The 19267-nt window shown below is 39.6% G+C and overlaps 1 protein-coding gene across 1 annotated transcript; it reads right to left on the bottom strand.

The window, feature by feature from the left end:
* Nucleotides 1-8311: 8311 nt before the first annotated feature.
* Nucleotides 8312-19267, bottom strand: sgca (sarcoglycan, alpha). Its single transcript, XM_034194560.1, has 11 exons — nucleotides 19111-19267; nucleotides 18883-19011; nucleotides 18610-18761; nucleotides 13529-13595; nucleotides 13215-13413; nucleotides 12964-13132; nucleotides 10536-10744; nucleotides 10222-10248; nucleotides 8717-8896; nucleotides 8572-8598; nucleotides 8312-8450 (listed from the first exon to the last, which is right to left on the bottom strand). The coding sequence occupies exons 1-11, from the start codon at nucleotides 19145-19147 to the stop codon at nucleotides 8444-8446; spliced, it is 1203 nt and encodes a 400-aa protein (XP_034050451.1). The 5' UTR covers nucleotides 19148-19267; the 3' UTR covers nucleotides 8312-8443.

The raw sequence follows: 19267 nt of genomic DNA, 5'->3' as shown, positions 1-19267 counted from the left end.
TCAGTAAAGGTCTGTCTAATCTAATCTAATATAATATAATATAATATAATCTAGCAACATGAGGAGCCAGAAAAAACATCACGTGATTCGTGGTGCCATCTTGGGGACAAATTCACATTTGTTGTTAAGCTATCTGCGTGTATATCCAGTTTATTTATTTACCTATTGGCTGAAAATACCAGATTGTTGTGCATTCAGGTGCACAAATAGACATAATGATCCAGTCTGTACATCATAAACAGGGTTCAAGATGTACAGATTCCCTTCAGATGCCAACAGACGAAAAATTTGGGAACTTACGTTGTAAAATCAGCCGTGTGGGAGGGAAGCCGGCTTAATTTTCACGTTAAGTGTGTGTGTATGTGTTTGTTTGGTTTTGTGTGTGTGTGATGGTACCTGCACATAGTTGCTCATTGTGGTTAACTGATAAAAAAATGCTGAAAAGGTGCATTGACCAAGAGTGTGTGTGTGTGTGTGTGTCTTAATGTGTTATGTTTGTATGTATGAGTTTGCCTCTGTGAAAACTCATTAAATTTACTTTTTAAAGAAAAAACAAAGTTGTATTTTTAAAGCCCCTCCTATCCAGTAAATCAAAGCAGTTAAATAATTTTAAGCTCAAATTCTCTCCAGGCATCATAACACAACCCAAATTATTTGTTGTGAAAGTGTCGTGACACGGACCCACAACAGGGGGCGTAAATGAACGGACAATGGATAAGCCAAAAGTAACAATTTAATGTTGTGAATCGCACAACGACGTACAGACAATAACAATATGGTGGACTGTCAATCATACACCAGGTGATGTGTGGGCAGGCTCGACGATAGAAGACGCCTGGCGAGAGAAGAGCCGGATCCCACACAGCTTCCACTGCCAACGGAGCTGAAGAACACCGGAGCTGCCAAGCCCTGCGCCCCAGGTGGCCGCTGTCTTCAGCAGTCAGACCCGGTACTGCTGGCAGAGAACAGAGACAGTCCTGATGAGTGTGAGGTCGCACACTCCGTAATCCCACAGTCTGTATTCAGTAAGGAGGGAGAACCTCCACCTCCAATCACACACTCGTGCAGCTCCTGAGATAACCACTTATCTGGGTGGGGTGTGAGGCGAAGCCGTCGCAGTCCACACCAAACGCCAACTCCGCAGACAGGGTATCCGTCCCACGAAAACGGCTGCAAAAAGAGATCAGACTAATACTCGAAGTTAAGGTTTAGCAGAGAATTACCTGATTGGTAGTTGATTTCTCGGCGGGGAGGTGGAGTTGCAGTCCGGCCTTTAAGGTGGTGGTGATGATGTGGATGAGTGACAGCTGATGCTGATGACGAGTAACAGCTGTCACTCCCGGTTGCTATGACGCCCTCTCATGCTTGAAACCCGCACTTCAAGCAGGGCGCCATCTGGTGGTGGTGGGCCAGCAGTACCTCCTCTTCAGCAGGCCCACACAACATTATTACTGCTACTATCATGGATAATTCATCATGTATTCACAATCATCAATCTGCTCACTTCTCATGCTTCTCAGTGTTTCAAACAAACCAGTATTCCTTTGCAAGCAATCTGATATTGGAGCTTATATACGAGTAGACCGACCTCTCGGGCTCTTTGTGCAATTTTTTGGGGTTGGGGGGCACTTGGACGGGGTCTCACCCGGGGAGTAATTCAATATAAGGGTGATTCTTTAACTACGGGCACTATTGGCCTTGTAAATGTAATTTCCACCACACCATTGCCTTCCAATATAAAGCACCTTGGGGCAACTGTTTGTTGTGATTTGGCGCTATATACATGTGCTTTGATGTCACTGTTTATCTCCATAGAAACTACCCAAACAATCTTTCATACAAACTGTTTAAAGGGACATTATAGTGTTGTGGTGGAAATTATGGCAATAGTGTGGGACAACTACATTTTGTTTAAAAAAATCACAACAGTTGTATGACATTGAATACCCCAATTATGTTTTGATTATTTTACTGATATTTTATTCAGAGATATTTTAAAGCATTAGAAAAAACTTTTTGTACCATTCATTTTTATCATTGAAGATCAAAAGTCTGGGTGTGAGACAAGCACAAAACGGCAATATTTGCATATAATGATGCTGAAAAAAGGTGAAAAAGTCATCATAGACTACTAGAACAAATTTCTTAACACACTTTCATTGTAAAGATAACTATAAAAGTGTGAAATTTCCCCTTTTTTCTGTTTTTCATACAATATGATCAAAGGACATAATAAGTGCCCCTAGTCTAAGAATCACCCATAAAACCGCCACTGGTTCTGAGTCTCCAAAGAAAACCTGCAGTCTAAGGTTGGACCCCACTGATGACATCATGTGGACATTGAAAGCAACGACAACATTTTGTTAAAGACAAAGGATTTTCTATGAATATTGACAAAGCAGACACTTCTTCCTTCTTTCTCTGTAGTTTTCAACATATGTGTGGTTTTGAAGCATGTACAGTAGTTTGCCATTTTCTTTCATTTCGAAAGCCCAGGTCTGGTGGCCAACAAGTCCACTGCTGTTTGCGGACATATAAGTCATTCCTATATTGTGGATATACAGTAGATCTTGTGAAAAATCAGAAAAACAAAATGTGTCAGATTCCCATAAATATCACACCTGCTGAATGACACTTAGCTAAAACCATGAGAGATTTTTAGATCCACTGCAATAATGTAATTTAAAAACAATAAAATATTTTATCTGGTATATGTTTTTACACAAAATTACATAAATTCCAGAAAAAAGGCCTTAGTTTGCAACCCTTCCTATCCACCCAGTGAGGATCGGGAATTGTCAACTTAGAAATGGCAGTAGAATGTTGTGGCTGGCGTGCCTGGCTGGCTTTTGTTTGTCTTTTGTTTCTGTCTTTTGGTTTTCCTTCCAGGTGGTGCGCATTTGGGACTGAGTGGCTGTGTGGCTGAGATATCAGGACCTCACCCTGATCACCTGCGGCTCGTCAGGACTCACAGCTGTGGTGCATCTACATGGATTGGAACATGGTAGCATTTAATTCTGGAGTATACAGTGTGTATTTGCCAGAGACTCGACCTTGTGACCAGACGGGTGAGATCATCGTCTCAAGAGCCATCTCATCATCAGTGGATGCAGAGAACGTCCAGGTTTGATGCATGGTCTGTGAAAGAGGAGGGGGTGAGGTCTCACGCTCGTCAGCACACTTCCTGAGGTACGTTAGATTTTGTGACTAACATTTATACAGTCAGTAAATGTGGTGTCCCTCACACCTTGTTATATTGAGCTGTTATGTTAGTTGTTTTAATTAGCTTCCACTGCAGTGAGTTTGTGAACAGGATGTTCCATGCCTGCAGGGTGGGAAGCTGATTAGTAATTAAGCCAGGAAGTGTTTGCTGTTTGTACACCTTTGAGTGTTCTCTCTGTGTGTTGAGTGTGGACTCACAAGATGATTTCTTCATTCACAGACTCGGTTTGTCGCGGCCACCTGGGGGGTGTCGGCGGGGTCCTTGGGTCCGAACTGGTTCTGGCTCCGGACCGTTAGCGCTGCTGGGAGCGCACCGCAATCCACCACGCCAGACCGCGCACTTTTATATTTATCACATCACTGTTATGTTTATTAAACTCTGTTATCGTTTGTACCGTGCTCTGCTTATTTCATACTGGGTCCTTCAAACGCTGGTCGGTTCTCCGGGCTGCGTCCGACACATAACATAGAAACTAATATTCTTTCTTAACGGGCTCTCATTCATCTTCTTTAGTTAGTACTACGGGGGCATTTTGTAGTGTGAGTACATAAGGCCACAAGTTTTTTTCTTCTTGTAGCCTCACATTTTGCAAAATTCTTTCAAAACGTCAACTTTCCAGTCCTCAAAATTTTCAATATTTACGTTGCTGTTGGTGCTTACAATTTTTTTTTTTTTGGGGGGGGGGGAGTAGTTGTGAACTTTGACCCTGTCCAGCATGTACTGCACAGACTGAGATGCCGAATTGGCTTATTATAAAATTGCCATATTTTCAGGATAAATTATATTGTTGTTGATTTTGAACATTAAATTCACCAGCACTGACATTACAGTGAAGTCTGTGTGTTGTTGATTTTGGATTGCATCATACTGTTACATGTTTATGATGTTTTTGATCGTCCATTCCTAAAGCAAAAAATACATCTGTAAAATAAAACAAAATTAAAATGAACAAAAGAGTTCTTGCTTTTCGAATAAACCACAAATGATAAGCATCGAGACAAATGGTCATTGTAATAGCCCTTTTGGCGGGGAAGGGGATAATAATGATGATAATAATAATAATAATAATAATAATGCGTGGTGTGAGCTCGCTCATGGTACAGGGAGTCCCAAACAAGAAGTGCCAAATTTTGAGTCCGCAGTGAAACAGGAAATGTCAAATTCTGAACACTTCCTGGATCAACACTTCCTGGAGTGACAATAGAGGAGCTCTCGTAGGATCTCGCGGGAATTCAGTGGCAAGTTGACACTGAAAAAGGAAGTGCCAAATTTTGAACCCACAGTGAAACAGGAAATGTCAAATGTTGAACACTTTCTGGAGCTACAGCAGAGGATATTAGATTTTTCATTATGTTGTTTTTGCACTGCTATGTTTATCCTCTGTAAGGTTTTTGTGTAACTTTTTGTTTGTTTTTTAGGTCAGTCGGTGACTATTTAGTGTGTAAATTGCATGAAATTTTTTAGCCATGCTAATGCTGCCTAGAAACATTTACTGAAAATAAAGTCTGAAGGACCTAAGTGAGACGGTGAGGACTTTCCAGCTATGTGAGACGCAATTAAAGAAAAATGCTTAAAATGGCGGGGGGTTAAGAGGGCCATGTTTTGGGGATCTAGGGGGTGAAGCCTCCCAGAAGCTGAATGTTTTTAGCCATGCTAATGCTGCCCAAAAGCATTTACTGAAAATAAAGTGTGAAGGACCTAAATGAGATGGTGAGGACTTTCCAGGCATGTGAGATGCAAATAAAGAAAAATGCTTAAAATGGCAGGGGGTTAAAATTGCTGTAGTTGGGGGGGTCTGAGCAGCGAAGCCCCCCAGAAGCTGAAGGTTTTAAGCTAAGGACCTAAATGACATGGTAGATGCATATCTGTGACATATCCGTGTTATTATTATTATTATTATCATTATTATTATTATTATTATTAATAATAATAATAATAATAATAATAAGTTGTAATAATAGTTGTAATAATAGTAATAATAACTACTTTTGTTTCAGAGTTTCAGAGCAATTATAACAAAGCACTTTTACAGCAGCAACACAACAAAAACAATAAATCTGACATTTATTTTTGCAGATGAGCTCTTCATATACAACCCCTGGCAATAATTATGGAATCACCGGCCTCTGAGGATGTTCATTCAGTTGTTTAATTTTATAGAAAAAAAGCAGATCACAGACATGACACAAAACTAAAGTCATTTCAAAAGGCAACTTTCTGGCTTTAAGAAACACTATAAGAAATCAAGAAAAAAAATTGTGGCAGTCAGTAACGGTTACTTTTTTAGACCAAGCAGAGGGAAAAAAAATATGGACTCACTCATTTCTGAGGAATAAATTATGGAATCACCCTGTAAATTTTCATCCCCAAAACTAACACCTGCATCAAATCAGATCTGCTCATTAGTCTGCATCTAAAAAGGAGTGATCACACCTTGGAGAGCTGTTGCACCAAGTGGACTGACATGAATCATGGCTCCAACACGAGAGATGTCAATTGAAACAAAGGAGAGGATTATCAAACTCTTAAAAGAGGGTAAATCATCACATAATGTTGCAAAAGATGTTGGTTCACAGTCAGCTGTGTCTAAACTCTGGACCAAATACAAACAACATGGGAAGGTTGTTAAAGGCAAACATACTGGTAGACCAAGGAAGACATCAAAGCGTCAAGACAGAAAACTTAAAGCAATATGTCTCAAAAATCAAAAATGCACAACAAAACAAATGAGGAACGAATGGGAGGAAACTGGAGTCAACGTATGTGACCGAACTGTAAGAAACCGCCTAAAGGAAATGGGATTTACATACAGAAAAGCTAAACGAAAGCCATCATTAACACCTAAACAGAAAAAAACAAGGTTACAATGGGCTAAGAAAAAGCAATCGTGGACTGTGGATGACTGGAATGAAAGTCATATTCAGTGATGAATCTCAAATCTGCATTGGGCAAGGTGATGATGCTGGAACTTTTGTTTGGTGCCGTTCCAATGAGATTTATAAAGATGACTGCCTGAAGAGAACATGTAAATTTCCACAGTCATTGATGATATGGGGCTGCATGTCAGGTAAAGGCACTGGGGAGATGGCTGTCATTACATCATCAATAAATGCACATTTACATTGATATTTTGGACACTTTTCTTATCCCATCAATTGAAAGGATGTTTGGGGATGATGAAATCATTTTTCAAGATGATAATGCATCTTGCCATAGAGCAAAAACTGTGAAAACAATCCTTGCAAAAAGACACATAGGGTCAATGTCATGGCCTGCAAATAGTCCGGATCTTAATCCAATTGAAAATCTTTGGTGGAAGTTGAAGAAAATGGTCCATGACAAGGCTCCAACCTGCAAAGCTGATCTGGCAACAGCAATCAGAGAAAGTTGGAACCAGACTGATGAGTACTGTTTGTCACTCATTAAGTCCATGCCTCAGAGACTGCAAGCTGTTATAAAAGCCAGAGGTGGTGCAACAAAATACTAGTGATGTGTTGGAGCGTTCTTTTGCTTTTCATGATTCCATAATTTTTTCCTTAGAATTGAGTGATTCCATATTTTTTTCCCCTCTGCTTCATCTAAAAAAGTAACCGTTACTGACTGCCACAATTTTTTTTCCCTGATTTCTCATAGTGTTTCTTAAAGCCAGAAAGTTGCCATTTGAAATGACTTTAGTTTTGTGTCATGTCTGTGATCTGCTTTTTTTTCTACAAAATTAAACAACTGAATGAACATCCTCCGAGGCCGGTGATTCCATAATTTCTGGGATTCAGGGGTTGTACTGTATGCAAAAGAGGCCGACAAAATGTTAAACACACCTTTAAATATAATGTCGTTTGATATAAAAGCCCCACAAAGGACAGCCTAAAAATCAACAACACATATAACAGAAGTCTGAGAAACTATGGGCCACTGTTTACTACGGTACACTTAGATGGTTAGGATCCAGCCTCAATATGCTATGGCCGACACAAACATGAATTAGAACCTTCATGAGGGGTAGATCAATTAGAAATTATACAGGGGTCAAAATTTAATATTGCCCCAATCATGTTGAAAAGTATACCACGTTATTTATCTAATCAAAAATAGTCCAAATAGGTATAATTTATACTGTCTGTGGCTGAAAATTTTGGAGTTATGGGAAAGAATTGCAAACATGGCGACAAAGGGGGACAAACATTATAGTTGCTCAAATTTTGGTAAAAAGTGATGCAAATTATTGGTTAAACTATCGGGACTTACATAATGAAAAGCTTTGAACATTCTGAATGCTTTGTCTGCAAAGGAAATGGAAAACAAGATTAATGCCCGTTTTCTGACGTGTGATGTATGTTGCCAGATACCATAAGGTCAAGCTGCAGTTAGAGGAATTTCTTTTTTAAAATGTTGCCAAAGGTTTAAAAGAGTTGATTTCTTGTCCAATTTTTGAAATTATAATGCACAGATATTAACAGGAAAACAATCAGGCATGTGTAAATTATCAATGACAATGAACGTGTATATCTTTCTGCAGATAGGGACAGCAATCTGGATCTTGTGGGTAAGAATACACATTTATAAGAGAGATGGCAACAATCAAGCCCCAATATATTAAATATATAGCTGAGATAATGAGAAACCAGTAGGACATAACCCTGTTTGTTTATTTGTTTGCTTGTTTATCTGATTAGATGTCAGTTGGATTCAATTAAGCGATAGGTTTTGGGTTAATAAAGAGCCAATCGGGAGCCAGATTTGGATTCAGGATTATTTTAAATGAGCATAAAGTCATTATTGATGTCCATGTTACTTATACTTTGGCAGAATAGCACCACCACATGCACTTAGTTAAGGACAGATAAACAGAGGTGTGCTCTCTAGTGCCCTCTCGTGGCACTGAACAATGGATTCGATTTAGCCTGACAACCGGCCCTCTCTCTCCTAGCCTGTGATTGGTTGGTAGCCAAGACGCTGGTCAGCCTCACTTTGATGGGGTGCAAGCGCTGCTCTCCTATTGGTTGTTTAGGAGTGGGAAATCTCACTCCAAAATGGAGGCCAGTATCCGGCCCAATTCATAGCCGGGCCAGTGGTTGGGCTAGATTCGATTTTGCCACAGATTTCTGTCAGAAGCTTAAATACGGTCACTGATGTCATAAAAATGGTTACTGATGTCATAAAGCAATAAAAGCAAGCCCAAGTTGGTGAGTGCATTTTATAGGGAGTTGTCCTGCGATGCTCTTATTTCCTGTAAAAAATATTAAAAAATAAACAGCGTCAGGAATCTTTCAAGCATCTCTAATGAATAAACAATAATTAAATATATGTAATAAATATGAAGCAAGGGCAGGTTTCCTGAGAGGGTTTACCTTGGCAGCGTGTCACTGTAGGGATCACTGCAAGAACAAGTAAACAAACTCTAATTATAACTGTCATCAGACCACTGATATTATCACTGATAATAATTTGACAAATAGCAATGGGAATCAGTAGCTGGAGGTGTGGCGGTCTTACTGCTGGGCCATGATAAGAGGGATGGTGGGACTGTCAGACTGCAGCGGCGGTGCCGTGTCCCCAGTCCGGCTGTTGAACATGGGTAGCGTGGACAGAGGTGGAGGGACGCTGCGGCTTCCCGCCATGTTCCTCAGCTCGTCAGTGTTCTCATTAATGGTGTGGTGGTGGTACAGCTGAATTCTGCAGAAAACAACACAACATGAGCACATTATTTCATTTCGTTAACGAAAATGTTGACTGCAGCGCTAAACTGATAAACATTTGGCTGAAGCTACTGCTAACCTCTAACTTTTTTGTTATATGAATATAGCAGTTTTTTTTGTATTTGGGCATTAAAACCCTAAAAACAGACATAAGGAGCAGAAATTTCAACATGTTATAGCATAATATGGCGTTTAACATGGCAACATGAGGTGACCATGAAAGGGTTATCTTTGCTAATTAACAGTTTGGTGATTAGCTGAACTGTGCCCACCAAAAAAAAAAGAAAAAAAGTTAACTGACCCAAAGGTTGGAAGGATTAAATATAGCTGAAGCTAATTGGTCCGCTAACGGTTTTCAAAATAATTTGGAAAGCTAATCCATGAATGAAAAAAGTTAGCTTTGTTTGGTGATGAGCTGAACTGTGCCCACCAAAAAAAAAAAAAAAAAAAAAAAGTTAACTGACCTAAAATTAGAAGGATTAAATATAGTTGAAGCTAATTGGTCCGCTAATGGTTTTCAAAATTATTTGGAAAGCTAATCCATGAATGAAAAAAGTTAGCTTTGTTTGGTGATTAGCTGAACTGTGCCCACCAAAAAAAAAAAAAAAAAAAAAAAAAAAAAAAAAAGGTAACTGACCTAAAGTTAGAAGGATTAAATGTAGATGAAGCTAATTGGTCCGCTAATGGTTTTCAAAATTATTTGGAAAGCTAATCCTTGAATGACAAAAGTTAGCTTTGTTTGGTTGTTAGCTGAACTGTGCCCACCAAAAAAAAGTTAACTGACCCAAAGGTTGGAAGGATTAAATGTAGTTGAAGCTAATTGGTCCACTAATGGTTTTCAAAATTATTTGGAAAGCTAATCCTTGAATGAATAAAGTTAGCTTTGTTTGTGATTGAACTGTGCCCACCAAAAAAAAAAAAAAAAAAAAAAAAAAAGGTAACTGACCTAAAGTTAGAAGGATTAAATGTAGATGAAGCTAATTGGTCTGCTAATGGTTTTCAAAATTATTTGGAAAGCTAATCCTTGAATGAATAAAGTTAGCTTTGTTTGTGATTAGCTGAACTGTGCCACCACTGGTTCAAAAAAAAAAAAAAACTGACTTTATTTATTACATTTACTAGAGAAGAGTAAATCTCCTATTTGACTCATTGTTGGTATTTTTTAACATGAAAAATAAAATAACAACAGGCATATCAAGTTGCTTGTCAAGATGTGTTGCTAATCGCAGCATCCTGTGGCCACTAGTGGCCACTGTTGCTTGTAGTAACAAAGCAGTAACAGTAAAGAGAACAGTTACTTACTGATTTGTTAAAGCATTCCTTTTTTCACTGTAGGACAAAAAAGAACACATCAGACTTTGCAGAATAAATCAAATATCACATTTGGTATGATCATTTGTTTAAAACCATAAAAAAAAAATCACAATTTCTGCAAAAGTGCAAATAGATGTACTGGGATGAAGGCCAATTTTGCAGTGAGGATAGAGTATTTAGCACAGTTTTCATGTCAATATCCCATTTTTGGTAAGTGTTCAACTCTTGATTTGACTCTAAATTCGATTGTGAATGACAGCAGAATGTACTTTTTATAACGTCGGGTAACAACTGACACGTACACGCCCTCTCGCCTGCCAAACATGATGTAAGCCAGCAGGATGCAAAGGACAATGGCGATGATCAGTGGAACAATCACTGTCACGATGTAGTCTGGGAAATAATCTCTGCTGGGGGGAGACTCGGGAGGGTCGAAGTCACCTACAGACTCCAGGATTCCCGGCCCCATTGTGGGCGCAGGTGGCACAGACGCCTGCTTTGACAGATCAAACTGGAAAGGAGACATAGGGCAACTGTGAGACAACACATTGGACGAGGTTGTGCTTATGTCACATTATTTAGAAAGAATCACAGAAAAATCACAACTATACAGTTGTGGATGTAAGTTTATATACACCTTGGATGTATGCATTCAGTTACTGATGTCAAGCCTTCAGTGATCTTCTTGTAATAATCAGGTTTTCTGGTCTTTCAACATCATATACCCTCCTTCAGTTGACCCAGCCAGAGTTGATCAGATCCTAGCTCGGGTCCAGTTGGCTGTGACAGCATGGTTCTCCATTTTTGAGCCACTACTATCAATGCAGCATCAGTGATACTGTAGATAGCTGTCCTCTTCGTCTCTCCCTCGATACCCAAACCAAAAGCTCTGGCTTAGGAAAGGACCACATATCCTCAAGCTCCTTTTCTAGGCAGCGTGCTGACAGCTGCTGATTAGTCCTACATACTTTAGGAACTTCCTCTCATAGGCCTCTTCCAAGTAACCTTCCTATGGGAATATCAGTTTCAGTATCACAACTTGTTAGACTCAAACACAACAGTAGTATATGGTTGGAGGGCGGTGGTTGCAGCATGACTAGGGAACTTCACCTCCTGCTCAAGAATCACCAACCGCTGCTAGCCCTTGCTGAGCTCAGGATACCCATGATGAATGATGTTTTGGCAGATTTTGGTGTCTCCCCAGCTTTGACAAAGGCAATGGCCTGCTTTGAGATTTGCAACCACTTTGTGCACTCAAGCCCTTGATGCTCTTCTGGACCTGATCCATGCCTCCATCAGCACCATCTCTCCCCAACGGTCAAATCTTTTAAACTCACTTTTATCCAACTGCGCATAAGCCAACTGATCAAACAATATGTGTGTTATATCAGTTGGCAACTCTACTTTATTTCCACATAAAGATATTTAAAAATAAAAGTTGAAAAACTGGGCCGCACGGTGGCTTAGTGGTTAGCACTGTTATCTCACAGCAAGAAGGTCCCAGGTTTGCATCCAACCTGGTCCTTCCTGCTTGGAGTTTGCACATCCAACCAACTTAACACACATATTGTTTGATAACCTTAAATATTTGGTAAAATTGCATTTGCAGGTATTTATTCAACATCTATGCAAACTTATGTCCACAACTGAAAGTATCGTAAGTGCATTTGTCAAATGTGTATTTGACAAATGCAAAACTTTCTTAATGGGAAACTGAGGAAACAACAACAAAAAAAATCTCTGTAATTTGTTACCAACCACCATTCTTGGAGGCTGCAGCTCAATCAGGAAGTTAGTTAACAAAAAGATACTTTGAAGAATTTTTTTATTTCCAAATTTTTAACTGAAACAATCCTTCAAATGGTAATGCAAGCACCACATTCGGCACAAATACTCCTTAGACATTATTTTTTGGAAAAAACAACTGGCCACTTGAATTTTCAATAGCCAGGTAGGGGTCAATTGAGGAATTACACAGGGGTTAAAAATTTTAAATGAATAAATGAAATAGTTTTGACAGTGTTGAATGTTTGGTCTCCAAAGTAAAGGTCAAACAACGTTGACGTCCATTGGATTCTATAACATGTGACATATGTTACCCCATAATTTGATAACTAAGCATGACACATGGTGCAAACTATTCCATTTTGAAACCCTATTACCTCAACCAGCATTTTGCATCACTTTTTTTTTTTTTTACCAAAATTGGAGCAACTTTAACTTTTGACCCCTGTACAAACTGAAATTGACCTTTGTCGCCATTCTTGCTGTTTTTACCCTATAACTCCATAACATTCAGTCACAGATAGTCCAAACTATACCTTTTTGGAATCTTTATGATCAGACAAATAATATGGTATAGTTTTCAATTTGATTGGAGAATTTTTAATTTTTGACCCCTGTGTAATTCTTCAATTGACCCCTACCTGGCCTATTGAAAATTCAAGTGGCCAGTTTTTTCAAAAGAGTAATGTCTAAGGAGTCTTTGTGCGGAATTTGGTGCTTGTATCACCATTTGAAGGATTTGTCTGTCAATATTCTGTTATCTGCTGCACTAGACCTCAAAGAGCAAAAGTCACAATAAAACAAAGTGTTCGGGGCATTTTCCCTGATGTTTTAGGTTGTATTTTTTGTATAAAAGCAAATTTAATGGTAAAATATTAATTCTGCTGCCAGAGATAAATGTCTCTCTAGACTTGGTGGATGGATCTAAGTGTTCTGAGTCCTCACCAGTTCGGTCTTGCACCAGCTAATACAGTTGCTGGGAATACTGCAGAAGTTGCAGCCTCCGGGGATCTTGACTTTGGACCCAGCCCTGCACTGTTTCTGATGCTCTGTTGTCAGTGCCCTCAGGAGACATTCTGAGAAATATTGCTCCGACCCCACCTTAACATACACGCTGACACACATCAGATTTCAAAAATCATTACTCCGGTGTTGCAAATCGGCGCATCCTCTGACAAAGACGGTCAAATGTTTACCCTTCAAAGTGCCCTGCAAGCGGCAGGGGAACTCTGCCGCCACGGTCGAGGGCGTTGGTGATGTTGACGACCTCCAAGGCCTCGGTGTCCCACAGCTTCTGCAGGTCCTGCTTTATCTCATCCTGAACAGAAGAGGGCAGCACCTTCTCAATCTCCCTCAGCTTGATGAAGAACTCTGCTTGATAGGGCAGCATTTTCTCTGTGGGGAGGATCAGTGTGTGCCATAAATGACGTCACAATTTCCTAATTTTTGTCTGTTATGTACTGTTTCATCAACACAGTATTATTTATGGTGTCATTGAAATCATTCATACCTGCAACAGCCTTGATTACAAGTGTGTGTCTGGCTGTTTCATAGCTGCGTTTGTTGATGGCGTAGATCTGTCAAAGGAGGAAAGTTACAAAGATTATTCTCGTATTATGGAAAAGTGAAAAGAAATTTTTAAAAAATTATGTCAAATTTTAAATTTCTTTAGCCTATAATGCCTATAAAATGCCTACAGTAATTTAAACACTTATTGTTCATCCATTTTCTATAACCACTTATAACATTGGGGGGTCACAGTGAGTGTGTGTGTGTGGGGGGGGGGGGGGGGGGGGGGCCTGGAACCTATCCCAGCAGTCACTGGGTATGAGGCAGGGTAAACTCTGGACAGGACGCCGATCTGTCATGGGGCCACATATAGACAGGGGTGCAGAAAAGGGGAGAATAAGGAGAAGGATTCTAGGGCCCATGATTGACAGGGGCCCAGAGAGGTCCTTAATACAATTATAAAAATACAAAATAATATGGGGGGTGGCCCAGTAAGACTTCTTTTCATGGGGCCCAAAATCCCTGGCGCGCCACTGCATATAGATAAACAAACACATTCACACCCGCACACACTTATGGATAATTTCCCGTAGGTGTACGGACACGTTTTCAATCCACCTCTCCTGCATGTCCTTGAATGTGGGAGGAAGCCGGGGCACTCAGAGAGAACCCACGCAAACATGGGGAGAACACACAAACTCAACACAGAAAGGCCGCAGTTGGGAATCGATCCCATGACCTTCTTGCTACAACCCCTGGCAAAATTTATGGAATCACCGGCCTCTGAGGATGTTTATTCAGTTGTTTAATTTTGTAGAAAAAAAGCAGATCACAGACATGACACAAAACTAAAGTCATTTCAAATGGCAACTTTCTGGCTTTAAGAAACACTATAAGAAATCAAGAAAAAAAATTGTGACAGTCAGTAACGGTTACTTTTTTAGACCAAGAAGAGGGAAAAAAATATGGAATCACTCAATTCTGAGGAATAAATTATGGAATCATGAAAAACAAAAGAATGCTCCAACACATCACTAGTATTTTGTTGCACCACCTCTGGCTTTTATAACAGCTTGCAGTCTCATCAATCTGGCTCCAACTTTCTCTCAACATAAACTTGTGCATTTATTGATGATGTAATGGCAGCCATCTCCCCACTGCCTTTACCTGACATGCAGCCCCATATCATCAATGACTGTGGAAATTTACATGTTCTCTTCATGCAGTCATCTTTATAAATCTCATTGGAACAGCACCAAACAAAGGTTCCAGCATCATCACCTTGCCCAATGCAGATTCGAGATTCATCACTGAATATGACTTTCATCCAGTCATCCACAGTCCACGACTGCTTTTCCTTAGCCCATTGTAACCTTGCTTTTTTCTGTTTAGGTGTTAATGATGGCTTTCGTTTAGCTTTTCTGTATGTAAATCCCATTTCCTTTAGGCGGTTTCTTACAGTTCGTTCACAGACGTTGACTCCAGTTTCCTCCCATTCGTTCCTCATTTGTTTTGTTGTGCATTTTCGATTTTTGAGACATATTGCTTTAAGTTTTCTGTCTTGACGCTTTGATGTCTTCCTTGGTCTACCAGTATGTTTGTCTTTAACAACCTTCCCATGTTGTTTGTATTTGGTCGAGTTTAGACACAGCTGACTGTGAACAACCAACATCTTTTGCAACATTGCGTGATGATTTACCCTCTTTTAAGAGTTTGATGATCCTCTCCTTTGTTTCAATTGACATCTCTCGTGTTGGAGCCATGATTCATGTCAGTCCACTTGGTGCAACAGCTCTCCAAGGTGTGTTCACTCCTTTTTAGATGCAGACTAACAAGCAGATCTGATTTGATGCAGGTGTTAGTTTTGGGGATGAAAATTTACAGGGTGAGTCCGTAATTTATTCCTCAGAATTGAGTGAGTCCATATTTTTTTCCCCTCTGCTTGGTCTAAAAAAGTAACCGTTACTGACTGCCACAATTTTTTTTTCTTGATTTCTTAAAGCCAGAAAGTTGCCATTTGAAATGACTTTAGTTTTGTGTCATGTCTGTGATCTGCTTTTTTTTTTCTACAAAATTAAACAACTGAATGAACATCCTCTGAGGCCGGTGATTCCATAATTATTGCCAAGGGTTGTATGAGGCAATTGTTATGTTTCTGACGCGGTCGGAGCACCGACCCAGCGTTTGAAGGACCCAGCATAAAATAAGCAGAGCACGGTTCAAAGGATAACAGAATTTAATAAACATAACAGTGAGTGATGCTAAACAACTAAACAGTCCGCGGTCTGGTGAGGTGGAAACACGGCGCGCTCTTAACAGCGCAAACGGTCCGGAGCCACAGCAGTTCGGACCCAGGGACCCCGCCGACACCCCCCAGGTGGCCGCGACAAACCGAGTCTGTGAAGAAAGAAAACATGAGGTGAGTCCAACTCCACACAGAGAGACACAACTCAAAGGTGCACGCAATCAGCAAACACTTCCTGGCTTAAATCTATACATCAGCTTCTTACCCTGCAGGCATGGAACAACACAGTTCAAATCTCCACTGCAGCAGAAGCTGATTAGACAATTAGCATAACGTGACAGCTCACTAACACAAGGTGTGAGGGACACCAAATCCACTATCATTACTTCATAAAAGTCACCAAAACCAAATTACCTCAGGAAGTGTGCTGAAGAGCGTGAGACCTCACCCAATCCTCCTTCACAGACTGTGGCGTCAAACCTGGAGCGGTCTCTGCGTCCGTGATGGTGAGATTGTTCTCCTGACGTCGATCTCACACGTCTGCTCACAAGGTCGAGTCTCTGGCAATCACACACTGTGCATTCAAGGTTTAAATGCAGCAATTTCTGATTAAGACAAAATACACCACAGCTGTGAGTCCTGATGACCTGCACGTGAAAACAAGCCTCAGGTGTTCAGGGTGAGGTCCTGATGCTCAGCCACTCAGTCCTGAATGCATACCACCTGGTGGGAGAAACAGAAAACAAAAACCAAGCCAGCCAAACACCCCAGCCCACAACAGCAATAGTGCTAACCACTAAGCCACCGTGCTGCCCCCCTTTTACTGTTTGATGATGAGTAAATGTTACATACATACATAAATAAATACATACATACATAATCCAAACTTCTTTGTAACAGAAAAATAAAATAAACAAAAATAAAAGCTTTCAATCAAATCTTAAAATAAAACTCAGTCTCTCATCAACATGACCAAATTCAATCAAATATTAGACTTTTAAAAATAAAGATCATGTAAGATTTTCCATTCTAAAATATTTCGTATAATGAGGCCTGATATGTAAAATTTGACATCATAAAATAAAAATAAAAACATTTAAAATTCTAAAAGGTTCTGTATTCCTAGTAGTCTACTGGTTTGTGATGTTTATACCCCTATCAGTTATGTAATCCTGAAAATGAATACTGACTTTCACTATCTGCATAGCTGGGATTGAAAATAAAATATATTGAAATTTTTATTTTATTTTATTTTATTTATATGTTGTTTTGTTTGTTTGTTTGTTTTTGGAAGATGTTTTCTGATTGGAATTTTGGAAGAGCTTTGTATCTCTTCACTTCAATGACAAGTTTCTTTTTGGCATAGACGGCTCCAAATTGGTAGCCATGGTGGCAACCTTCCTCCTGGAATGTGACTAGCCATCCCAAAAACTTTAATTTGCATCTTTCCACATTATTCATGCATCATGGTGTGACTAGAGCTTTGTCATATAAAGAATTTAAATGGTTGAGCCCCGACCTATCAAAGGGAACTGGTTGAGCCTTATGTGCCGGCTCAAGCCCATCATTCTCAGGATGCTGGTTAAGAGTATGTTCTTTGGGAAAACAAGAAGCTGGCCTGTTATTTTCCATTTTTTGTGGAATCCTCTGCTTTTTGAAATGAATCAGTTTTGGTTAAAATGTTTAAGTCTAGACTGATAACTCATTACTCCAAACCTTATGATAAAAAATTACTTTGCATGCAAATTCTCATATAGCATCTTGCATCTGTTTAACATCAGCTAAATTGTGAGTTCTGTTTGGGTTTTTTTCCTTCAACAGCAAGAAGTGAGTAGGTGACTCCATATTAGACCTAACACTAATAAAAACGATGATACAACTGAAAATTGCACTTATTCTTTTTTCTTTTCACTTTTGATACTCTGTGTGCTTCTTACCCTGTGTACTGTGATACAAAGCTGCTGGAACCTCAATTTCCCTGAGGTAGTCTTCCCAAGGGATCAATAAAGTTCTGTTTTATGTAATCTAATCTAATCTAATCTAATCTAATCTAATCTAATTAACTACAAATGCATTTGTTTTATAGCAATAAGCCTGAACTTATTTTGGTGGAACTGAATAGAAAATGTTCTGTTTAATCTCACAATGTTAAGTTTAAAAACGTGTCAAAAACATTTGCTTTTACAAATACCCACCCTAAATATGCAGCTCATGGCCTCTCGAGACTAGGGCTGAGTTGTTCCTAGGCATTGGAATATAGGCTTGTCTGAAGAAAATTGGCTGTAAAAGTGATGATTTGTATTAACAATAATCCTCATATTAATTTGTACAGCTCCTTATGGCCCCTGTCGGTGGAGGGACTGTGTATAAAAACAGCTCTAAATCTTTAATGGTTAATGTAACATTTTTGTTGAACTCTTTCAATTAAAGGTAAAAGTCTTTACTACAAGGAGATTTCAACTCCATTGTGGTGGTGTACGAAGACAAGATTACAAAAATTGTGTCAGTGTCCAAATACTTACAGACCTGAATGTATGTATAGTTTTGAGGTTATGTGTATCTTGAAATGAGCGAGTCAGTTTATTTTATTGACACAGTCATATTTGGTCTGGTGGCCATCACTGATTGCTCAAAATATTAGGAAAATTGAATATTGAGCTCTGAGTGCACAATGATACAGTTTGGCACCCTCATCCACCACTGCCCCCTGCGCCCACCCTATCTATAAAATCCTGGAGCCGCCCATGCTTCCTGGATCGTTAACATTTGTTGCAAGTTCTAGAGGGAAGTGAAAGTCTTTAATTTTGTCGTTGTTTGCGTATATAATGAATGTTTACCTCAATTATGCTCTTTCCTGGAGTTACCGGGGTTCCATATAGGAATCCGTTATCATATGGGTGTCTCTGGGTGAAACGAAGCCACTCTGGAAGGTCTGGGAAATTCTGCAGGTTACACTTAAAGATCATGGGATCATCGTACAAGTGGCCAGCTTTATGGTGCACAAAAGGAGGAAAACAGATTATATATATACATATATCTATCTATCTGTCTATATCTATATATGCGTGTGTAAAATTTAGATTGCTAGTTAATGTGATCGCCATTCTTACCGTATAGTTTTGACAAAGGTTCAAAGTCATTCTGAAAAGTCTCTCTCATCAGCTCATATGTAAATAACCTTCCAACAGGAATGGTGAATTTGATCTCTGCATTGGCCCTCAACAAATAGACAGCACAAACTGTGGAAATACAAACGCTCACCACTTTATCAGAATAATCTTAAGCAACACGTCCTATCAGTGTTGGATGTATTTAAAAAAAAAAAAAAATTCACTTGCCTGTTACAAAGAAGATCCTGCTCCCGTAGCCTGCCATCTTGTTTGGGCCTGTGATTGACAGAGCCAAACGGGGAGGCCTCTGTTGCAGCAGATGTGTCAGATGCTATTTTTATCTCAATCACCTAATAACATCCGGGAGGGGGTCTCAGACAAACCT

Source organism: Thalassophryne amazonica, chromosome 18 (assembly GCF_902500255.1).
Source record: "Thalassophryne amazonica chromosome 18, fThaAma1.1, whole genome shotgun sequence".
NCBI classification, from domain to species: Eukaryota; Metazoa; Chordata; class Actinopteri; order Batrachoidiformes; family Batrachoididae; genus Thalassophryne; species Thalassophryne amazonica.
Note: the sequence above shows the minus strand (reverse complement) of the source record. Positions and strands in the feature narration are given on the sequence as shown.